This window comes from Symphalangus syndactylus, chromosome 3 (genome assembly GCF_028878055.3).
Source record: "Symphalangus syndactylus isolate Jambi chromosome 3, NHGRI_mSymSyn1-v2.1_pri, whole genome shotgun sequence".
Classification (NCBI taxonomy): domain Eukaryota; kingdom Metazoa; phylum Chordata; class Mammalia; order Primates; family Hylobatidae; genus Symphalangus; species Symphalangus syndactylus.
This window is the reverse complement of record NC_072425.2, coordinates 30,350,682-30,370,192: the sequence shown is the minus strand read 5'-3', so window position 1 is coordinate 30,370,192 and position 19,511 is coordinate 30,350,682. Positions and strand designations below refer to the sequence as shown.

Below are 19,511 nucleotides of genomic sequence, written 5' to 3'. Positions count from 1 at the left end.
AAACTGTATATATCTTTTCCATTTGGCTCAAAAGTCCATGCTGAAAAATTAACCCTAAAGGTACACCGTATTAATCTGTTCTCATGCTGTTAATAAAGATATACCTTGGCCTGGCACAGTGGCTCACGCCTGTAATCCTGCACTTTAGGAGGTTGAGGAGGGCAGATCACCTGAGGTCAGGAGTTCGAGACCAGCCTGGCCAACATGGTGAAACCCCATCTCTACTAAAAATACAAAAATTAGCCAGGCATGGTGGCGGGCACTTGTAATCCCAGCTACTTGGGAGGCTGAGGCAGGATTGAACTCCTGAGCTCAATCACTTGAACTCAGGAGGCGGAGGTTGCAGTGAGCTAAAATGGTGCCAATAGGGAAAATGTAAATTAAACAATTGGTGACTCTGGGTAAAATGTAAATGGGAGTTCTTTGTATTATTCTTGTGACATTTCTGTAAATTTGGAATTATTTCAGAAGGTATCCAAAAAGCTAATTTGTTTTCTCCTTCCTCTCTCTCTCTCTTTTTTCTTTCTTCCCTTCCCCCTTCCCCCTTCCCTTCCTTTCTTTCTTTCACAGAGTCTCGCTCTGTTACCCAGGCTGGAGTGCAATGGCGTGATCTCAGCTCATTGCAACCTCTGCCTCCTGGGTTCAAGTGATTCTCCTGCCTCAGCCTCCCTAGTAGCTGAGATTACAGGAGCACGCCACCACACCTGGCTGATTTTCTTATTTTTAGTAGAGATGGGGTTTCACCATGTTGGCCAGGCTGGTCTTGAACTTCTGACCTCATGTGATCCACCTGCCTTGGTCTCCCAAAGTGTTGGGATTACAGGCGTGAGCCACTGCGCTCGGCCAATAGGCTACATTTTTTAAGCTTAGTTAGATGTGACAATATATTTAAAAATAATAAGACATTATTTGGTAAGGGGGAAAGGAAAAGAGGACACATCCTCTGGTGCAATCACGTGCAATCACGAACTTTAATTGGAGGCAGCTCTTCCCATGGTGGCTTTTTTAGGAGCTGGAGTGACTCTTGCTTGGTGGCACAAGGATGGCTCAGACGTCTTCTCCTCCTTCAGGGGAGCTTCAGGGGAGTTTCCGAATTAGTCTTCATGACTCCTGTCCACCGCCCTCTTCCTCGTGGAGACACCCCAGCAGCTGTGCAGCCGCCGGCTAGAATGCTCAGGGCCTCCCAATGAGGCATGGCTGGAATGGCCAGTGCTCCTGGCAGTAGCGGTTTAAGTTTCTCTTGTAAAAATTTCTTTGGGAAGCATATGCATTCAGGTCTGAAAGAAGAAAGGAAAAAATTATGCTGGGTGAAGGCCTTTGAATTGGGCTTGGATGAACTGTTCTGGTTGTTTGTATCCTTTGCTGATCATTCCTCAGATTCTTGAATTCCAACGGACCCAAGGCAGACCCTAGCCTAGGACTCGGAAGTCTTTTGTGATAGGAGGAGTTTCTTGCAGTGTGTTTTACGTTGTGCTATGTTGGTGGCTTCAGTGACAGTAGGCTGTCTTGCAAAGCACAGTGACATGGAAGGTAGGAGACTTGGGCCCATCCTGGCTCTGACACTTACGTCATTCCCTAGTGCACTTGTGGGAAGTCCCTCTCCCTCTGTGAGCCTCACCCCTATGGGGGGTGGGAAGGGCAGAAGGAAGGAGTGGGTGAGCTAGTGGGGTTCCTACCTTCTCAAGCTTGATTCAAGCAGAGCTGTTCCTCTTTGATCTTTTATAGAAATTGGACTCTGTGAAATGTTGTTTTCAAGGGGGTTTAGTTGTTAGGAGAATTCAAAATGACTGGGTTGGATAATCCTTAGTTCTCAACAGGACTCCTGGGGTGGTTGTGAGTTATGTGAGACCACCTGGGCATAGAACTGGTGCCCAGCAATGTGGCTGCATTTCTTCTTCCTGGGCTGTGCCACTGTCCCGGGATTGGGCAACTGTTCTTCTGTGACCCAGAGGCATTTCACCCCCAGTGAAACTCAATCCACAAGTGTTTTCTGGCATTGTTTACTTGCCATGCACCTGGCTGGATCTGGGGGCATAACAGGGAACAAAACTGATGTGGGCCCCTGCCCTCCTGGCACTTACTGTCTAGTGGCCAAAGTAGACATCAAGTAAGCATATGAAAAATACGCGTGTAAGATGATGCCGCCAGGTGTGGTGGTTACACCTGTAATCCCAGCACTTTGGGAGGCCAAGGTAGGTGGATCACTTGAGGTCAGGAGTTCGAGACCAGCCTGGCCAACATGGTGAAACCCTTTCTCTACTAAGAATACAAAAATTAGCCAGGCATGTTGGTGGGTGCCTGTAATCTCAGCTACTCAGGAAGCTGAGACAGGAGAATCACTTGAACCTGGGAGGCAGAAGTTGCAGTGAGCTGAGATTGGAGATTGCACCACTGCACTCAAGCCTGGACAACAGAGGGAGACTCCATCTCAAAAAAAAAAAAAAAAAAAAAAAAAAAAAGATGATGCCACAAAGCCTTGAAAGGAAAGCATGGATATGTGTGCCCTTTTCCCCAAGACCTTCTCCTCCTCATGCACTTCCTAGCTGGGAAGATAGTGGAGTCAGGTCTTAGACTCTAGGGTCTCCCCAGTGTGCTCTGGAATATGACTGGGGCTGCTTGATGGGATCAATTCCATCTCCCCATCTCGCTTAGCTGAAGTATCAATGGGGTCTGGTTATCAGGACCAGGTTCCCTGTCTGGGGGTTTCTGGTCAGTGTTAGGACCCCAATTTGGGACTCACCCTCAAACTCACTGCTGCTGGAGGAAGTGCTCTTTTTTGGCTGGATCAGGGGCGTTCTCGAAGGCAAATGGGAGACTCCGTTAATGCGCTTGGGATTTTGTCTGTCAAGCTCATCCTTCCGAAGCTGCAAATCTGGCAATGAGAATTCCACAGGGTCACGTGGGGAGGTTTAGGTGAGATCACGGAAGTGAAGGTGTTTTGCAAGCTCTGAAGCAGCGCACACAGGCAAGTGGGAGTTATTATGGGGTGGGGGTGTACCTGAAACTACCACCTCCTGTCCTCTGAGGGCTTCCCTCACAAGCAGGTGCTGGATTCCAAGTGTGTATTTAAAAATAATACATTGTATTTGTACGTATTTATGGGCTACGTATGAAATTTTGTTACATGCATAGAATGTGTAATGGGCAAAGTATGTATTCCTTTTAAAACATTAACTTTTTTCCATTTATAAATGTAATGCATACGCTTTATAGAAAAGTTAGGAAATATTGAATAGTATAAAGGAGGAAAAAGTGCCCCCAAACACGTCTTCCCCAAGTTATGATCACAGTTTCGGTCTTTTCCTATGCATATTTTACATAGTCCACCATATCCTAAGTATTATGGGTGAATTTTACTTATTTATTTATTTATTTATTTTTTGAGACAGGGATCTGCTCTGTTGCCCAGGCTGGTGTGGTGTGATCATAGCTCACTGTAACCTCGAACTCCTGGGCTCAAGCAATCCTCCTGCCTCAGCCTCCGGAGTAGCTAGGACTACAGGCATGTGTCACTGCGCCCAGCTACTTTAATTTTTTTTTTTTTGTAGAGAGCAGGAGTCTCACTATGTTGACAGCTGGTCTCGAACCCCTGGCCTCAAGTAATCCTTTGGCCTCAGCCTCCCAAAGTGCTAGTATCACAGTTGTGAGCCACCTCACCCATCCCTGCATTTGACTTTATTCGTATACATTATGGCATAAATATTTTTCTCATGTCACTAAATTTAAAAAGTGGTTGTACAATATTCTAGTTTTTGAATAATGTAAGATTTATTTAACCAAAGTTCTAATGTTGGATTTTTTATTATTTATTTATTTATTTATTTGAGAGAGTCTCACTCTGGTACCTAGGCTGGAGTGCAGTGGTGCAATCATGACTTACTGCAGCCTCGACCTCCTGGGCTCAAGTGATCCTCCCACCTCAGCCTTCTGAGTAGCTGAAATTACAGGTGCGCGCCACCATGCCTGGCTAATTTTTTTTTTTTTTTTTTGAGATGGAGTTTCGCTCTTGTTGCCCAGGCTGGAGTGCAATGGCACGATCTCGGCTCACCGCAACCTCCACCTCCCGGGTTCAAGTGATTCTCCTGCCTCAGCCTCCCGAATAGCTGGGATTACAGACATGTGCCACCATGCCCGGCTAGTTTTGTATTTTTAGTAGAGACGGGGTTTCTCCATGTTGGTCAGGCTGGTCTCAAACTCCCGACCTCAGGTGATCCACCTGCCTTGGACTCCCAAAGTGCTGGGATTACAGACATGAGCCACTGTGCCCAGTCCGGCTAATTTTTTATTATTTGTAGAGGTGGGATCTTCCCATGTTGCCCAGGCTGGTCTTGAACTCCTGGGCTCAAGTGATCCTCCTGCCTCCCAAAGTGCTGGGATTATAGGTGTGAGCCACTGTGCCCGGCCCAGATTTTGCTACCATAAATACTGTTGTGATGAACATTGTTGTATATGAGACTTAGTCTTTATATACTTCTAGGTTTCTAGAAGAACAACAAAGAAATTTGTCAATAGTCTGAGCTGTGTTCTGTGATAGGCAGCTCTGTCATTTATTAGCTGCATGCCTTAACTAATTGCTTAACCCTCACCTGCCTCTTCATTGATATCTGCAAAATGGCATGCTCAATTTGAATACTAATGTCCGCTTCTTAGAGTTATTGTGGGGATTAAATAATATCATTTTACTGTTAAAATGTGAAATATACACTCTGAAACAGTAAGGGATTTATCTGATCACAGCTGGGTCCCCAGTGCCTAGACAGCGCTTTGCATATTATAGGGTTTCAGTAATTATCATCATTCTTACCTTGGGAAAAGGCATTGATATTTTTAAGGTTCCTGATTTTTATTGTGACTCTACTTCCAGGGGAAGTATTTTAAAGGCCCCCACATGTGGATTTCTGTCAAAATACATCATTGTACTATCCTGTCTCTCAGTGGGACTCTGCCAGTTTCCTGGCCATCTGTGCTCACCCCCTCCCACCTGTGTGAGTCCTAACTTTGGCTGATTTTGACAATAATGCTTCTTTTTTTTTTTCTGTCTGAAATTGTTGATTTTGATCCCTGATATTCTCTGCTTGATCTCTTTTCGTGGATCTTCAAGAAGGTTTTCATTACAAACTGAAGGCCAGGGTGACTTCTCTGTCTCTCTCTCTTCCCTTGACATGGTAGCCTAGGAAGTCTCATATTCCAGAGGCCCTGGCTAAAGATTAAAATGGGAGGTGGCTGGTTTGTACTAGACTTTGTGCAAGCAAGAAATACATTTTTATTTTGTAAACCATTGAGATTTCAAGGCTTATTTGTTTTAGCAGCAGAACAGACTCTATCCTGATCAACGCCTATATATTGTTTCTTTATGTTGAGTGCCTACTCTGTGCCAGACCCTGAGCTAGATGCTTATTGATATTGCCTCATTTTACTCTCCCAACGATCCTGAAAAATAATAATGTATTGTGAATATCCCTGTTTTACAGGCAAGGACAGTGAGACTCAGGGAGGTCAAGAGACTTGCCCAACTTCTGTGGCAGAGCTGAGATTTGAACTAGCATGTATTGCTCCCAAAACAGGGATCTTAACCACTATTTTTATAGTCTTTAATCCAGTGCTTCTCAAACTATTATGTACATTCAAATTTACCTGGAGATCCTGTTAAAGTGCCAGTTCTGATTCAGTAGTTCTGGACTGGGGTCTGAAAATGCATTTCTAACAAGCTCCCAAGTGATGTCAATATTGCTGGCCCATAGACTACACTTTAAGAACAAGAGTTTAAGCTCTCTTGTTTATTGGTTTGAGTACTTAGCCATCCAACACCCACCTCATTTTAAATTGAAATTATCACTCAAAAGATGAAGGCAGTTTGGGGGTATTCCAGCAGGCAGAGAGTGAGCAAAGTGAGGTTTAGAGAGGCCATGCAGAATGTCCTTATCTGATACCTACTTTGGGTTCATGGCTTGTGCTCTTGGGTTTGACTGGGAACCTTGGAGTCATCGATGACATAGGGCTCCTGACAGTCCCTGCAGCATAAACAGAAGATCTTCGAGATCAGGTTTTGGTGGGCTGCTGTTGGAGGCAAAGGAATGAGGGGCATGGGTTCTGGAATCTGAATTCCAGATGCCTATTGGAAATTGACTGTGGTGGGGGTATCACTGGGTCAGCCTTTCCCAAGGTATTAGTATAATACTCCTCCCCTCTCCCAGATCTTCTGTAGCTTCCCATGGCCAGCAGATCCTTCTGCCTAGGTCATTTTTTCCTATTCTGTACAAAGTTTTCTTACCCATGGAAAGGAGTTGAAACTTCTACTCTGCCAGCTTTGTCTGCAGGGATGCCTTGTTGAATCAGCCAATCTTGAGTTTAAGTCCAATTCAACGGGCTGGGCTGTTTCCTAAGTAAACATAAGACTGTGGCTGAAAAATGCTAGTCCTTCACCTGTGTTCACACTCCAGATAGGATCTGATGACAGCAAAATCCCACCTCATGCAGACATGCACGTAAACGTGCTCAGGTTTCAGATAGCTCTGTGTCCTACCCCATTAATAGATGCATGTTCTTAGGTGGATTCTTTACCCTTTTTGAACCTTACTTTTATAACGTGAAAAATGAGAATAGCAGTGCCTACTTTGCAGGAGTAAAGAATCATATATATGAAAAGTAGCTCCTGAGATGCTAGGTATACGATAAGTACTCAATCAATGGTCATTCCATTTCCCTCCCTTCTCTTTATGTAGCTCACTGGCTTCAAATGATCCCAGCTGGTCCAGGTCCTATGGAAAGGAAGCATATGGACTTGTACGTTTAAGTTCTGATTTTGCCACTAATTTGCTGGAGGGCTTTGGGTAGGTCCATGCTTCTTTCTGTGTCTCAGGCTTCTCACCAGTAATAAGAAGTTAGGCTGGATGATCTCTTCCAGGATCTTCCTAGTTTTGAAGGTCCAGGATCATAAGGCCTTGCTTTAGTCCCAGATTCCTTTGTGTATCAAGTTTTTCAGATCTCTGGATACATTCTGTTCTCACTCCCCTTTTTGTGGCAAAACCCCCCTTTAAAAGGAAATTCTTATCATGGTATTGGTTAGGCGTCCCTCACAATACCTAATTCACTTTGCTTTGTGAGTTTTGCCTTCATTATAGGCACTTGAGTCCCATTTTCTCTACTGCCATACCCTGGCCTGAGCCACCATCATCTCTTGCCTGAATTACTGCAAGAGCCTCCTAATTGGTTTCCTTATTTCTCTTACCCTGGACTTCCTCCATAATTAATACGAAAGTTGGGGTAGTTCTGTTAAAATGTATCATGTCACTCTTCAGCTCAAAACTTCCAAGGATAGGAAAAAATGAGTATAGTAGATGGAGAGATATAATATGGAAGGAAGAAATGGAAACTCAAACAGAATCAAATAGAAATTCTAGTTTTATAAAAACCAGTATCCGAAGAAAATATGTATTGGGTAGGGTTAACAACAGATTGGACAAAGCAAAAGCAATGATCAGTAAACTTGCAAAAAAAGTCAATAGAAATTATCCAAACTGAAACAGAGAAAGCAAAAAAGATTTTAAAAAGATGAAGAGGGCCAGGCGCGGTGGCTCACGCTTGTAATCCCAGCACTTTGGGAGGCTGAGGCGGGCGGATCACGAGGTCAGGAGATCGAGACCACGGTGAAACCCCGTCTCTACTAAAAAATACAAAAAATTAGCCGGGCGTGGTGGCGGGCGCCTGTAGTCCCAGCTACTCGGAGAGGCTGAGGCAGGAGAATGGCGTGAACCCGGGAGGCGGGGCTTGCAGTGAGCCGAGATCACGCCACTGCACTCCAGTCTGGGCGACAGAGCAAGACTCCGTCTCAAAAAAAAAAAAAAAAAAAAAAAGGTGAAGAGTATCCCACTGACCTTGCGGGATGCTACCAAGCTGTGAAACATACACGTGTTACTGGACTCTTAGAAGGACGAAGGGCACAAAACATATTTGAAGCAATAGTGGCTGAAAAGTTACTAAATTTGATGGAAAGCATCAACATAAGTACTCAGTGAGCCCCAAACATGAAAAACAAAAAGAAAATCACAATGACCGGGCGCGGTGGCTCATGCCTGTAATCCCAGCAGTTTGGGAGGCCGAGGCTGGCAGATCGCCTGAGGTCGGGAGTTCGAGACCAGCCTGACCAACGTGGAGAAACCCCGTCTGTACTAAAAATACAAAACTAGCTGGGCGTGGTGGCTCATGCCTGTAATCCCAGCAGTTTGGGAGGCCGAGGCTGGCAGATCGCCTGAGGTCGGGAGTTTGAGACCAGCCTGACCAACATGGAGAAACCTCGTCTCTACTAAAAATACAAAACTAGCTGGGCGTGGTGGCACGTGCCTGTAATCCCAGCTACTAGGGAGGCTGAGGCAGGAGAATCACTTGAACCCGGGAGGCAGAGGTTGCGGTGAGCCGAGATCGCGCCATTGCACTCCAGCTTGGGCAACAAGAGTGAAACTCTGTCTCAAAAAAAAAAAAAAAAAAAAAAAAATTCACACCTAGGCACATTTTAGTCAAATGGCTAAAAAGTAAACTAAAGAACAGGCTGTTAAAACAACTGGAATAAATAAAGATGAAAAAAAGAACCTGTAAACTTTTCACTTCATATTCCGTGAAAATATCCTTCAATAATTAAGGCAAAATGAAGACATTATAAGATAAACAAAAATAGAGAGAATTTGTCTTTAGAAGACCCAGGCTGTTAAAAATGCTAAAAGATTGAAGGAAAATGATACCAGATGGAAATTAACATTTACAGAAAGGGATGAATAGGATAAGAAATAGCAAATATGTGGGGTTAAATGTAAACTTTTTTTTTAATTTGAGACAGAGTTTTACTCTGTCACCCAGGCTGGAGTATAGTGGCGTGATCACAGCTCACTGCAGCCTCAAAGTCCTGGGCTCCAGTGATCCTCCTGCTTCAGCTTCCCCAGTAGCTGGGACTACAGGTGTGCACCACCATATCTGGCTAATTTTTGTATTTTTTGTAGAGATGTGGTCTCCCTATGTAGCCCAGGCTGGTCTTGAACTCCTGGGCTCAAGTGATCCTCCCACATTGGCCTCGAAAGGTGCTGGGATTACAGGAGTGAGTCACTGTGCCTGGCCAAAAAGATTTTTTCTCTTAGTCTTTCTTTTCTCCAAAATTGTTCAATGGTTTCACATATTCCTCAGAAGAAAAACCCAAGTTCTCACCTGGGTCTTAAGACACTCTGTAATCTAATCATCCTTCTTCCCTCCTGTCCACCCACAACCCTCATCACCAACTCTGTCTTCAATTCCTTCAATTCCCCAATTCCATTTGCCCCCCTGCTGAGTTTTAAAACACAGCAAGCTCTCAACTCAACAATTTGTGCTTATTTTACTCTCTGCCTGGAATTCAGTTCTCTGAGATAACAACATTCTGTCATTACCTTCAAGTCTTTGCTTAAATGTCGCCTTTTCTAGTGAGACTTTCTCTGTTGTATTTAACATTATACCCCCTTGCCCAGCACCCCAGCACTTCCTAATCTCTTCCTTGCTTACTTTTCAAACATTTTCTTTCTCTTTCTTTCTCTCTCTCTCTTTCTTTGTTTTTCTTTCTTTCTTTCCTTTCTTTCTTTTCTTTCTTTCTTTCTTTCTTTCTTTCTTTCTTTCTTTCTTTCTTTCTTTCTTTCTTTTTCTTTCTTTTTTCTTTCTTCCTTTCTTTTTTCTTTCTTTCTTTTTTTCTCTCTCTCTTTTCCTTCCTTCCTTCCTTCCTTCCTTCCTTCCTTCCTTCCTTCCTTCGTTCCTTCCTTTCATTTCCCTTCCTTCCTTCCTTCCTTCCTTCCTTCCTTCCTTCCTTCCTTCCTTCTTTCCTTCCTTCCTTCCTTCCTTCCTTCCTTCCTTCCTTCCTTCCTTCCTTCCTTCCTTCCTTCTTTCCTTCTCTCTCTCTTGCTCTCGCTCTCTTTCTTGACAGGGTCTAACTCTATGCTCAGGCTGAAGTGCAGTGGCACAATCATGGTTCACTGCAGCCTTGAACTTCTGGGCTCCTCCTGCCTCAGCTTCCTGAGGGGAAAGGTGGGACTACAGGTGCATGCCACCACGCCCAGCAAATTCTTAATTTTTTTTTTTAAGAGAAGGGGTCTCACTCTATTGCCCAGGCTGGTCTTGAAATCAAGTGATCCTCCCATGTTGGCCTCCCAAAGTGCTGGGATTACAGGTGTGAGTCACCATGCCCAGCTTCATTTCCTAACACTCTACATAATTTGCTAAATTACCGTGTTTAAAGTCTGCTTCTCCCCACTAAATTAGAAGTCACATGAGGTCATGGATTTTAGCTGTTTGGTTTACTGCTCTATTCTCAGTGTCTAGAGCAGTACCCAGTGCAGTGTGGGAAGTCAATAATTGTTTGTAGAATAAAAATTGAGGGTGTTTGTAGAATAAACTAGCATTTATTCTTGTCTTGAGTAAAAGCATTTGCAGGCCCTGGGGGCAGTAGAAAGGTGGGTGGTAGTTTTTGTGCCAGGAACGTCACAAGCTGTAGAACAGCTTACCTCATTTACGTGCTAAGCTACCTCTGATGGTTTCATAAGTCAATTTTAGTTTTGCTCTCTGTGTACTGGTTGGGACTATTTTTCTTCCCCGTCCGCTGCAAAGCATATCTATCTTCTTCCCATGTTCCCTATTTCGTGGGACGATCCTATTATTCACTCTGTCTCTAGAATCAGAAGCCTGCCAGCCTCCTGCCATCTGCTCGCGTTCATCAGTCTTTGAACTTTACTTTCCAAATATCTCTTCACTCTGTCTGCCCAGTCAATCCTTTGCCATTTCCTTCACCCTAGTGTCAGCTACCATCACTTCTCACCTGGACCACTGCTTAAACTTTCTCGTTGGTTTGTTTGCCTCCACCTAAACCTAGAGTTATCTGGTAGACATGTAAATCCTATCTCTCTCCTGCCCCAACAACCCTCTGCCCCACCAACGGCAGATCCAACTCCTTTTGTGATCCCCACTGTTATTCTCTTCAGCCTCATCTTCCCTGGGTTGCACTCAATGCCCTACAGCCATAAGAGATGCTGTATAGGCAGCTCCCCCAATCACCTTTTACTGAATGGATCCTGTTCACATCCTGTTCCCTCTACCTGGGATGTGCTCACCTCAACACTTCAATCATCAAACTCCAGGATTCAGCTCAGGGGCTACAGGAAGGCACGGGATAAGTTAGGAGTCCCTCTCTTGTGCTCCCACAGCACTCCCACGCTGGCCCACCATGTTTTCCTGTACACAGCCTGTTATTGTACAGTGACTGCCTAACTCATGGTAAATGCTCAATAAATACTTGTTGAAACGTTGTCTTCTAACTGCCTATTGTTGACAGTCTGGATACTAGTTCATGAGCTTTTTCCTTTTTCTTTTTCTTTTTTTTTTTATTTTTTGAGACAGGGGCTCACTCTGACACCCGTGCTGGACTGTAGTGGCACCATCAGGGCTCACTCCAGCCTCAACCTCCCAGGCTCAAGCGATTTCCCTGCCTCAGCCTCCTGAGTAGCTTGGACTACAGGCTCGCACTACCATGCCCGATTATAGTTTTTTTGTTTTTGTTTTTGTTTTGCTGGAGATGGGATTTTGTCATATTGCCCAGGCTCGCCTCGAATTTTTCAGCTGAAGAGATCTCCTGCCTCAGCCTCCAAAAGTGCTGGGTTTATAGGCTTGAGTCACTGAGCCCAGCCAAGCTTTTTTCTTTTTTTTTCTTCCTTTATTTAACATGTATTTACTGAAAACTTGCCATGTGCCAGGTATTGTTAGGTGCTGGAGATATAGCAGTGAACAAGACACAAGATAGACAAATGTCCATGGAAGCAGGGACAGTATTTTATTCACTTTTTTTTTTTTTGAGACGGAGTCTTGCTCTGTTGCCCAGGCTGGAGTGCAGTGGCACAATCTTGGCTCACTGCAAGCTCTGCCTCCCGGGTTCACGCCATTCTCCTGCCTCAGCCTCCCAAGTAGCTGAGACTACAGGCGCCCACTACCACGCCTGGCTAATTTTTTGTATTTTTAGTAGAGACGGGGTTTCACCGTGTTAGCCAGGATGGTCTCGATCTCCTGACCTCGTGATCTGCCCATCTCGGCCTCCCAAAGTGCTGGGATTCCAGGCGTGAGCCACCGTGCCCGGCCTTTATTCACTTTTGTATCCTCAGCACTCAGCCCAGGGATGGGCACAGAATAGGTACTTTATACATATTTGTTGAATAAACACATGAACCTTCTCTGACTGTTGGAAAAAAACCATGCCCAACAGATTTCCTTTCTCCCTTCCACTAACTGATTTTTAACTTTCTGCACATAAGCTGTTCCTTGTGGTTAGATACGATGCAGGCTAGACATATACAGATGTCCCCATTGTGTGGATTTTTTGGTCAAAGTGGGGGCACTCACTAGGTCCATTTAGCTTCAATCTCCAATAGTCTTTTGGATCTGCTGCCAGGTGAGGTGTTTTTTTTGTTTGTTTGTTTGCTTTTTTGTTTTTCCCTAGACCTAGGTCAGTGTCATGGGATTTTTTTTTTTTTTAACATGAGTTGAGCTCTGATGTATTTCACTGAGCTCTCTTTAGTGGATTTATTTCATTTTCCTATAATTTATAAAGAAATAGAAATTTATATAGGCGGTTAGATCTTTTGTTTTGGAGATGCACCATTTAGCAAATATCCTTGCCATTAATCTTCTTCTTATTCTGCTACTTGCTTTAGTTTCAGTTGTCTTCATCCACTTGTAAAAATGCTTGCCTCACAGGGTTTGGCTTTGTTCCAGACTGCCTTGTATATGTTGAATGTAGAAGGAAGCACTTCATAAGAAAGGAATGGAAGCATAGCTCTGACAAGCCTCCACCATGAGTCAGCCCTGAGTGGTTGGAGGTTTTTTGGAGTGGTAATTGATTTGTCTAGAAGAAATTGCTAAAACTTGGACTTGGGTCCCTCTAAACCTTTGTCAGCATGTGTTCTGTCTTGGTCAATCATAAAAGAAGGTCACTTTTTTTTTTTTTTAGCTTATATTTGGGAGTCAGTAATTTTCAGGTTTTTGATCATATGGCCTATTTTAGGCTCTGCTTGGCCAAGAAATTCAAGACACTGCACAAGTAGAAACTGTTTATCAGTTGTAGTGTACTCTTTCCTGCTTGTCATGGTCTCATCTGCATTAAGGTTGTTGCCTCTTCCTGGAAAAACTCCTTATATATACTCTCACTATAGGTACTCTCATGTATTTGTCTTAATAAATGGCAAAAGTTCACTAGATGACTTAGGATTACCGTAGCCATGATGACAAAGTTTTGATGTCAAAAATCAGATTTCAGAGGAGCTCTAGAGAAGAGAGAAGACAAAAATGCCAAACATAAATAGAAGGCTTCTTTGTCTGGAATGCTCTGGCCTCAGGAAGAAAAAGATAAAAAAGACCTTACTCTTACTCAAACCTTCTGACACCTATTTTCTTTGCTTCTCTCTTTCTCTCTCCACCCAACTTGATCTTTACCACCCATGTATACTCCTCTTATTCCTTTCCCTGGCTGCCCATATAAACTTTTTCAGGGAGTATTTTTCTAGAAAAGAACAATCACATTGCACAATACCCACCTAAAACTTCTGCACTGAAGGTAGATTAAGAGAGGCCGAATTTAAACTCTGAGTAAGAGTTGAGTTGGGTAAAAATAGAATCTTCCCAAATTTCAGAACAAAAGAAAGTTTGTTTTGTATATCCTATTCAGGATTCTGTTCATTACTTATTGTCTCGAACTATCATATTTGTACCAATTAGTTCATTTCGTTGTTGACCTTCAGGCCAGGCACAGTGGCTCACACCTGTAATCCCAGCACTTTGGGAGGCTGAGACAGAAAGATTGCTTGAGTTTTGGAGTTTGAGACCAGCCTGGACAACATACCTCATCTCTACTAAAAATCAAAATTTACCTGGGCATGGTGGTGTGCACCTGCAGTTCCAGTTACTCAGAGGCTGAGGAGAGAGTATTGCTTGAACCTGAGAAATCAAGGTTTCAGTGAGCTATAATCATGCCACTGCACTCCAGCCCAGGCAACAGGAGATCCTGACTCAAAAAAAAAAAAAAAAAAAATATGTTGACCTTCAACCATGGGGAAAATGCTTAAGAGTAGCAGGATGAAAAATGTCAGAAGACTCAAATAACCTATCTATGCATAATATCTTAAAAAATGGACTTGAGAGGGTAAGAAAAATAGGAAGTATGCCACATGAAACTATTTCAAAAGATTTTCTCTTAAGGGTAGATAGGGCAAAGATTCAAGAATAACAAACAAAATGATGAATCAGTAGGTGACTTAATAGACTTCAGGACACTTTCAAAGGACATTCTGGGGCAAACAAAGAGTATAAATAAAAGGAGCCCTTTCTTTATGCAAAAGCTCATATCTAAAATAGAGGATTTAGAAAAAATCAATTGGAATGGGAAATTCCATTAGTGTAGATATCTTGATCATTTTCCAAGAGTCCTAAAATGTTAACTAGAAATCAAGATAATCTTATGGCCTACTAGATAAAACAACTGGCCCCTAAAATAAATACAGGACCCAAATTTCCTCTGTTCTTTAAGAATTTGGAGTCTGTGGAGAACACTAGCACTTACTGTATGCAGAAAGGCCATGTTCCATGTCAGAAGGACAGCTGTCCATATCTGCCTGCTGAGTCTTTCTGAGGAGACCTTTTCACTTAAAACTTTCCTATTTGGCCTCTAAACTCCCAAGGGGCATTGTCTATAAATATAGATGAACAGCTATACTGCTTGCTTGTTGATATGGTTTGTTTCTTATGTGGAGATCAGACTCTTCTATTCCAACTATAATTAAGACTAATTGTTCTGCATGATGAATACTTATACCATTCCAGTGCATGATTCTACAGCACCCACGGTGGACAATGTCTTCTTACACAGAGTCTGAAGGGCTGAAACCCTTCTTGGGGGTTTAATTTCTAGCAGATGAAACAGACTTCTGAGGATTCTGAGTTGAACAATTTAAAGTGCCTTTTTTTCCCTCACCTTGACTGACACAGCAAATCATATAGCCCACATCCTAGGGTACACCTGACCAATTTAAACCCCTTAGCTCGAGTAATTATGGATCACAGAAACCTTCGGGTTTTATTTTAGCTAACTAGGGGAGTCTGCACCATTGCTAACACTCCCTGTTGTGCCTGGATTAATATCACAGATGAGGTTAATCTATAGCTAAGCCCAAAGAAAAAGCAGCCTGGCTATCTAAGGTGGATGGTTATGCCAGGCTTTCAGATCTTTTTGAAAATACTTTTAATTATCATTGTCCTTTTTTTTTTTTGAGATGGAGTTTTGCCCTTGTTGCCAGGATTGGAGTGCAGTGGTGCGATCTCAGTTCACTGCAACCTCCGTCTGCTGGGTTCAAGCGATTCTCCTGCCTCAGCCTCCCGGGTAGCTGGGATTACAGGCATGCACCATCACACCTGGCTAATTTTGTGTTTTTAGTAGAGATGGGGTTTCTCCATGTTGGGTCAGGCTGGTCTCGAACTCCTGACCTCAGGTGATCTGCCAGCCTTGGCCTCCCAAAGTGCTGGGATTATAGGCGTGAGCCACTGTGCCTGGCCTTAATTATCATTGTCTCGCATCATTCGGGTTCTGTTGTCCAGAGAGCTGAATGCTTTTAAGTAGCCTCTGGTTTGACAAATGGTGAAACAAATGATTCAAAGACAAAAATGAGAAGAAATGAGGCAGACTGATACTCAAAATGAAAACCAGATCTCTGTACATGGAAAAATGGAACTGTGTTTTCAAGAAAAGCCAACGACAGTGGTGAAAATCTGGACAATCTTGGAGGGTCTTTCCTGCAGCTTTAGTTGAGGGAGACCAGAAGGCAGATAATGAGAATAAAAAGAGAAGCTCCCACATTCCTAGGTAACGATGGATCGCCCTGTAACCACGGTAACAACGAATCCCCAGAACCTGTGTGACACCCATTTAATCTATTAATGAAACTCCCTTGGTAACCATTCTAACAGACACATGCCCGTAGGTACATTTCATAGCTAAAGGTCTACCATTCCTAAACACTGCTGCCTCTGAAACACCAGCAGTCCATGAACTCAACACCTCCCAAAGCCCCTTATACATCAACCATGAGCTTTGTTCAGAGACTTTGCCATACAAGCACAGTTCTCCCTTGTTTAACCAGAAATAAATTCAGTTTTTGTTTCATGTAGTGAATGGAGGCATCTTCCACCAAAGCAGCTTATGGATATACAAGAAAATGTAGTTATTCAAATTCTCTTTCTCTCTTTTTAATACAAATGATAGCTTACTATACACCATGTTTTGCACCTTGATTTTTTTCAATTAAAAATAAACCGTGGAGATCGTCCATATTATCAGCAGGGATTTGAAGCGTAGGTTTGTTGACACCCCGTGCTAATGCTCTCTCCACATCTTTACCAGACAATTTTGCAAGAAAGAGGGTAGTAGAACCGCTTGCTCCTCTGTGTTGACAGCAGAGAGCTTTGAGATTTTGAACCCTTTTCAGAAATGAAAAGGCTCTTAGGGAGAGCAGTGTATAAGTTACAAGCACATTCTCTGGGGGTATAGTTGTTGGAGATCTACTGTTAGCTAGGAAATTTAGAAGAATTTATAACCTCTTTGAATCTCTGTTTTCTGACCTGTAAAATGGGGATGAGAATAATAGTATCTACAATAGAAGGTAGTTCTGAGGATTAAATAATGATGGAAAGTGCTTAGCACAGCTTTCTGGTGTGTCGTAAAGGCTTGATAAATACAAATGAAGGTTCTGATGCTGATGAATATGTAGGGGAGATGCCTATGGGATGTGTGGCACTTCTTGCACTACCAGTGACCGCCTCTAGAGGGAAGCAGAAACCAAAGAAGAGGGCCCTTGGGTTGTCCCCATTGGGTATGAACTTCAGGTCTCTAGTGACCCCATTGCACTTCGATCAGAAGAAAGATCAATGAGGTCAAACAGGAAGGCTTCTGGCGCCGCGGGCGGGGTTGGGGGAGGTCATTCAGCACAGGCGGAGACTGGGACCCAGAGAGAGAGAGAAACAGTGAGGTTAGAGCAAATGAAGGATGGGGATTGCTTCTTGGAGCAAAATGAATAGGCGTCCAGGAGTGGTGGGGACGTTGTGCCTTTTAGTACATAAAAACTATCACCTCCCGCCCTTTGGTCTAAACTGTGAGCCCCACTCACCTGCAGCTGGCAGAGTGGACAGAAGGCTGTCTGTGATGTCACAGAGCTGGGGAACCGGGGAATGTTGGGGCTGGGGGATTTGGACTGTACCACACAGCGAGGAGGAGGGAGAAGTTCTGCTGACCACGATGCCATGCTGTCCACCAGACTGTTTACTGGGGCACAAGTCCTGGGGCCTCGGGAAGCACCTAGAGGATGGCCAGAAGGGGGCAGTACAACACTGGACGCTGTAGATCTGGGTGCCATTCTGTCTCTGTCCGCCCACTGGGTAGTAACCTTAGACAAAGGGACTTCGCGCTCAGGTTCTCCCTCTGCAATATGGGAATAATAATAATTTTTTTTCTTTTTTGAGACAGAATCTCACTCTGTCACCCAGGCTGGAGCACAGTGGTGCAATCTTGGCTCACTGCAGCCTCCGCTTCCCGGGTTCAAGCGATTCTCATGCCTCAGCCTCCCAAATAGCTGGGGCTACAGGCATGCACCATCACATCCGGCTAATTTTTGTATTTTTAGTAGAGACAGGGTTTCACCATGTTGGCCAGGCTGGTCTCGAACTCCTGACTTCAAGTGATCCCCTCCCCCCGCCTCCCGCCCTGACCTCCCAAAGTGCTGGGATTATAGGTGTGGCCTTCGCCTGGCCAGGAATAATAATAATTATATGTCCTGTATGCATTTTTAAGTATTAAATGAAATCAGGTAAACATTTAACACGGTATCTAGATGTAGTAAGCACTTTAAGAAAGGGTAGTTATTAATAACATATGCAAAAATAAAGTGACATTTTCTTCCCTATTTATTTTTCAGAAAAGAGGGAATCACTTTGTATTGGAGTCCTGACAAAATCCCTCACTTTATGGGGCACTCTTTCCATTCCTTAGGACAACCAAGTACTATTCATATTTGGGGAAGCCACATTGGATTAACATGTTCTCAATCAGTGCTGTCATCTGATGCATAGAGAGGTCACTGGATACAATAGAAACAGAAGAAAGCAAAGGAATTCAGCACAGCTGTGGGGTCATTCAGGTGGTTGGGGAGGGTGATGTGACCCCACAGCTGTGCTGAATTCCTTTAACAAATATTTGATGGTGAGTTAAACAGCCTTTGAAAGCTCACAGGTAAAGCCACATTTTTTTTTTTTTTTAATTATACTTTAAGTTCTAGGGTACATGTGCACAACGTGCAGGTTTGTTACATATGTATATATGTGCCATGTAGGTGTGCTGCACCCATTAACTCGTCATTTACATTAGGTGTATCTCCTAATGCTATCCCTCCCCTCTCCCCCCACCCCACGACAGGCCCCGGTGTGTGATGTTCCCCGCCCTGTGTCCAAGTGTTCTCGTTGTTCAATTCTCACCTATGAGTGAGAACATGCGGTGTTTGGTTTTCTGTCCTTGCGATAGTTTGCTCAGAATGATTAAAATCACACTCTTAAATGGTAATTGAAGGTTCTCCATTTTGGCTGCAAGGAGATTCACTTGAAGTGTTTTTAAAACAGAGAATACCTGGGGCCTAACCCCAGATATATTATAATTTTGGTAGGGTGTGGAAACTGGGCAGCAGTATGGTTACAAAGATTTCCAGGTGATTCTTGTGTATAATCAAGAACTGCTAAATTCCATTGTGCAGGTCATTATATACAGGTAAGCGGTGGTTCTCAGATCAGGCTGTATATTAGAATCCTGGGAGGGGCTTTAGAAAATGCCACTCCTAGCACCTGCTCCAAGTCAGTAAAATCACTATTTTGGGGGCAAGGGCCCAGGTGTCGATAGATTTTACATCTCCCCAGTTGATTTTAATTCGCAGCCAGCATTAAGAATTACTGATTTATAGAGGTTTTTTTTTCTTAAATCATAAATTTCATTGACGTGATACAAATGGATCCTATTTAGCTTGGGATGAGCTTTTCAGGAACAGCATTATTTGTATACAGATTCAAAAACATTATTTAAAAAATAACTTAGAAACGAAGATAATATATTCTGAAAACCTGTGCTAGATGAGGTTAAAGATGTGTATGAAGCATTTGAATGAAATTGTTTCAGAAAGGGTAAGACTGAGGATAGTGATATTGTTTGGCTGTGTCCCTACCCAAATCTCATCTGGATTTGTAATCTAAATTGTAATCCCCACGTCGGGGGAGGGACCTGGTGGGAGGTCATTAAGTCATGGGGGTGGTTCCCCCATGCTGTTCTCCTGATAGCGAGTGAGTTCTCACGAGATCTGATGGTTTTATGAGTGGCGGTTGCTCCTGCTCTCTTCTCTTTTACCTGCTGCCATGTAAGATGAGTCTGCTTCCCCTTCTGC

General features: G+C 43.5%; 1 protein-coding gene across 1 annotated transcript; it reads right to left on the bottom strand.

The window, feature by feature from the left end:
• Positions 1 to 942: 942 nt before the first annotated feature.
• TEX48 (testis expressed 48) lies at positions 943 to 11,821 on the bottom strand. The gene is given in 5 exon segments (XM_063636839.1): positions 943 to 1,277; positions 2,741 to 2,872; positions 5,935 to 6,057; positions 6,272 to 6,379; positions 11,115 to 11,821. Coding segments are annotated over 4 exon segments (363 nt in total). The 5' UTR covers positions 6,276 to 6,379; positions 11,115 to 11,821; the 3' UTR covers positions 943 to 1,173.
• Between the last annotated feature and the right edge of the window lie 7,690 nt (positions 11,822 to 19,511).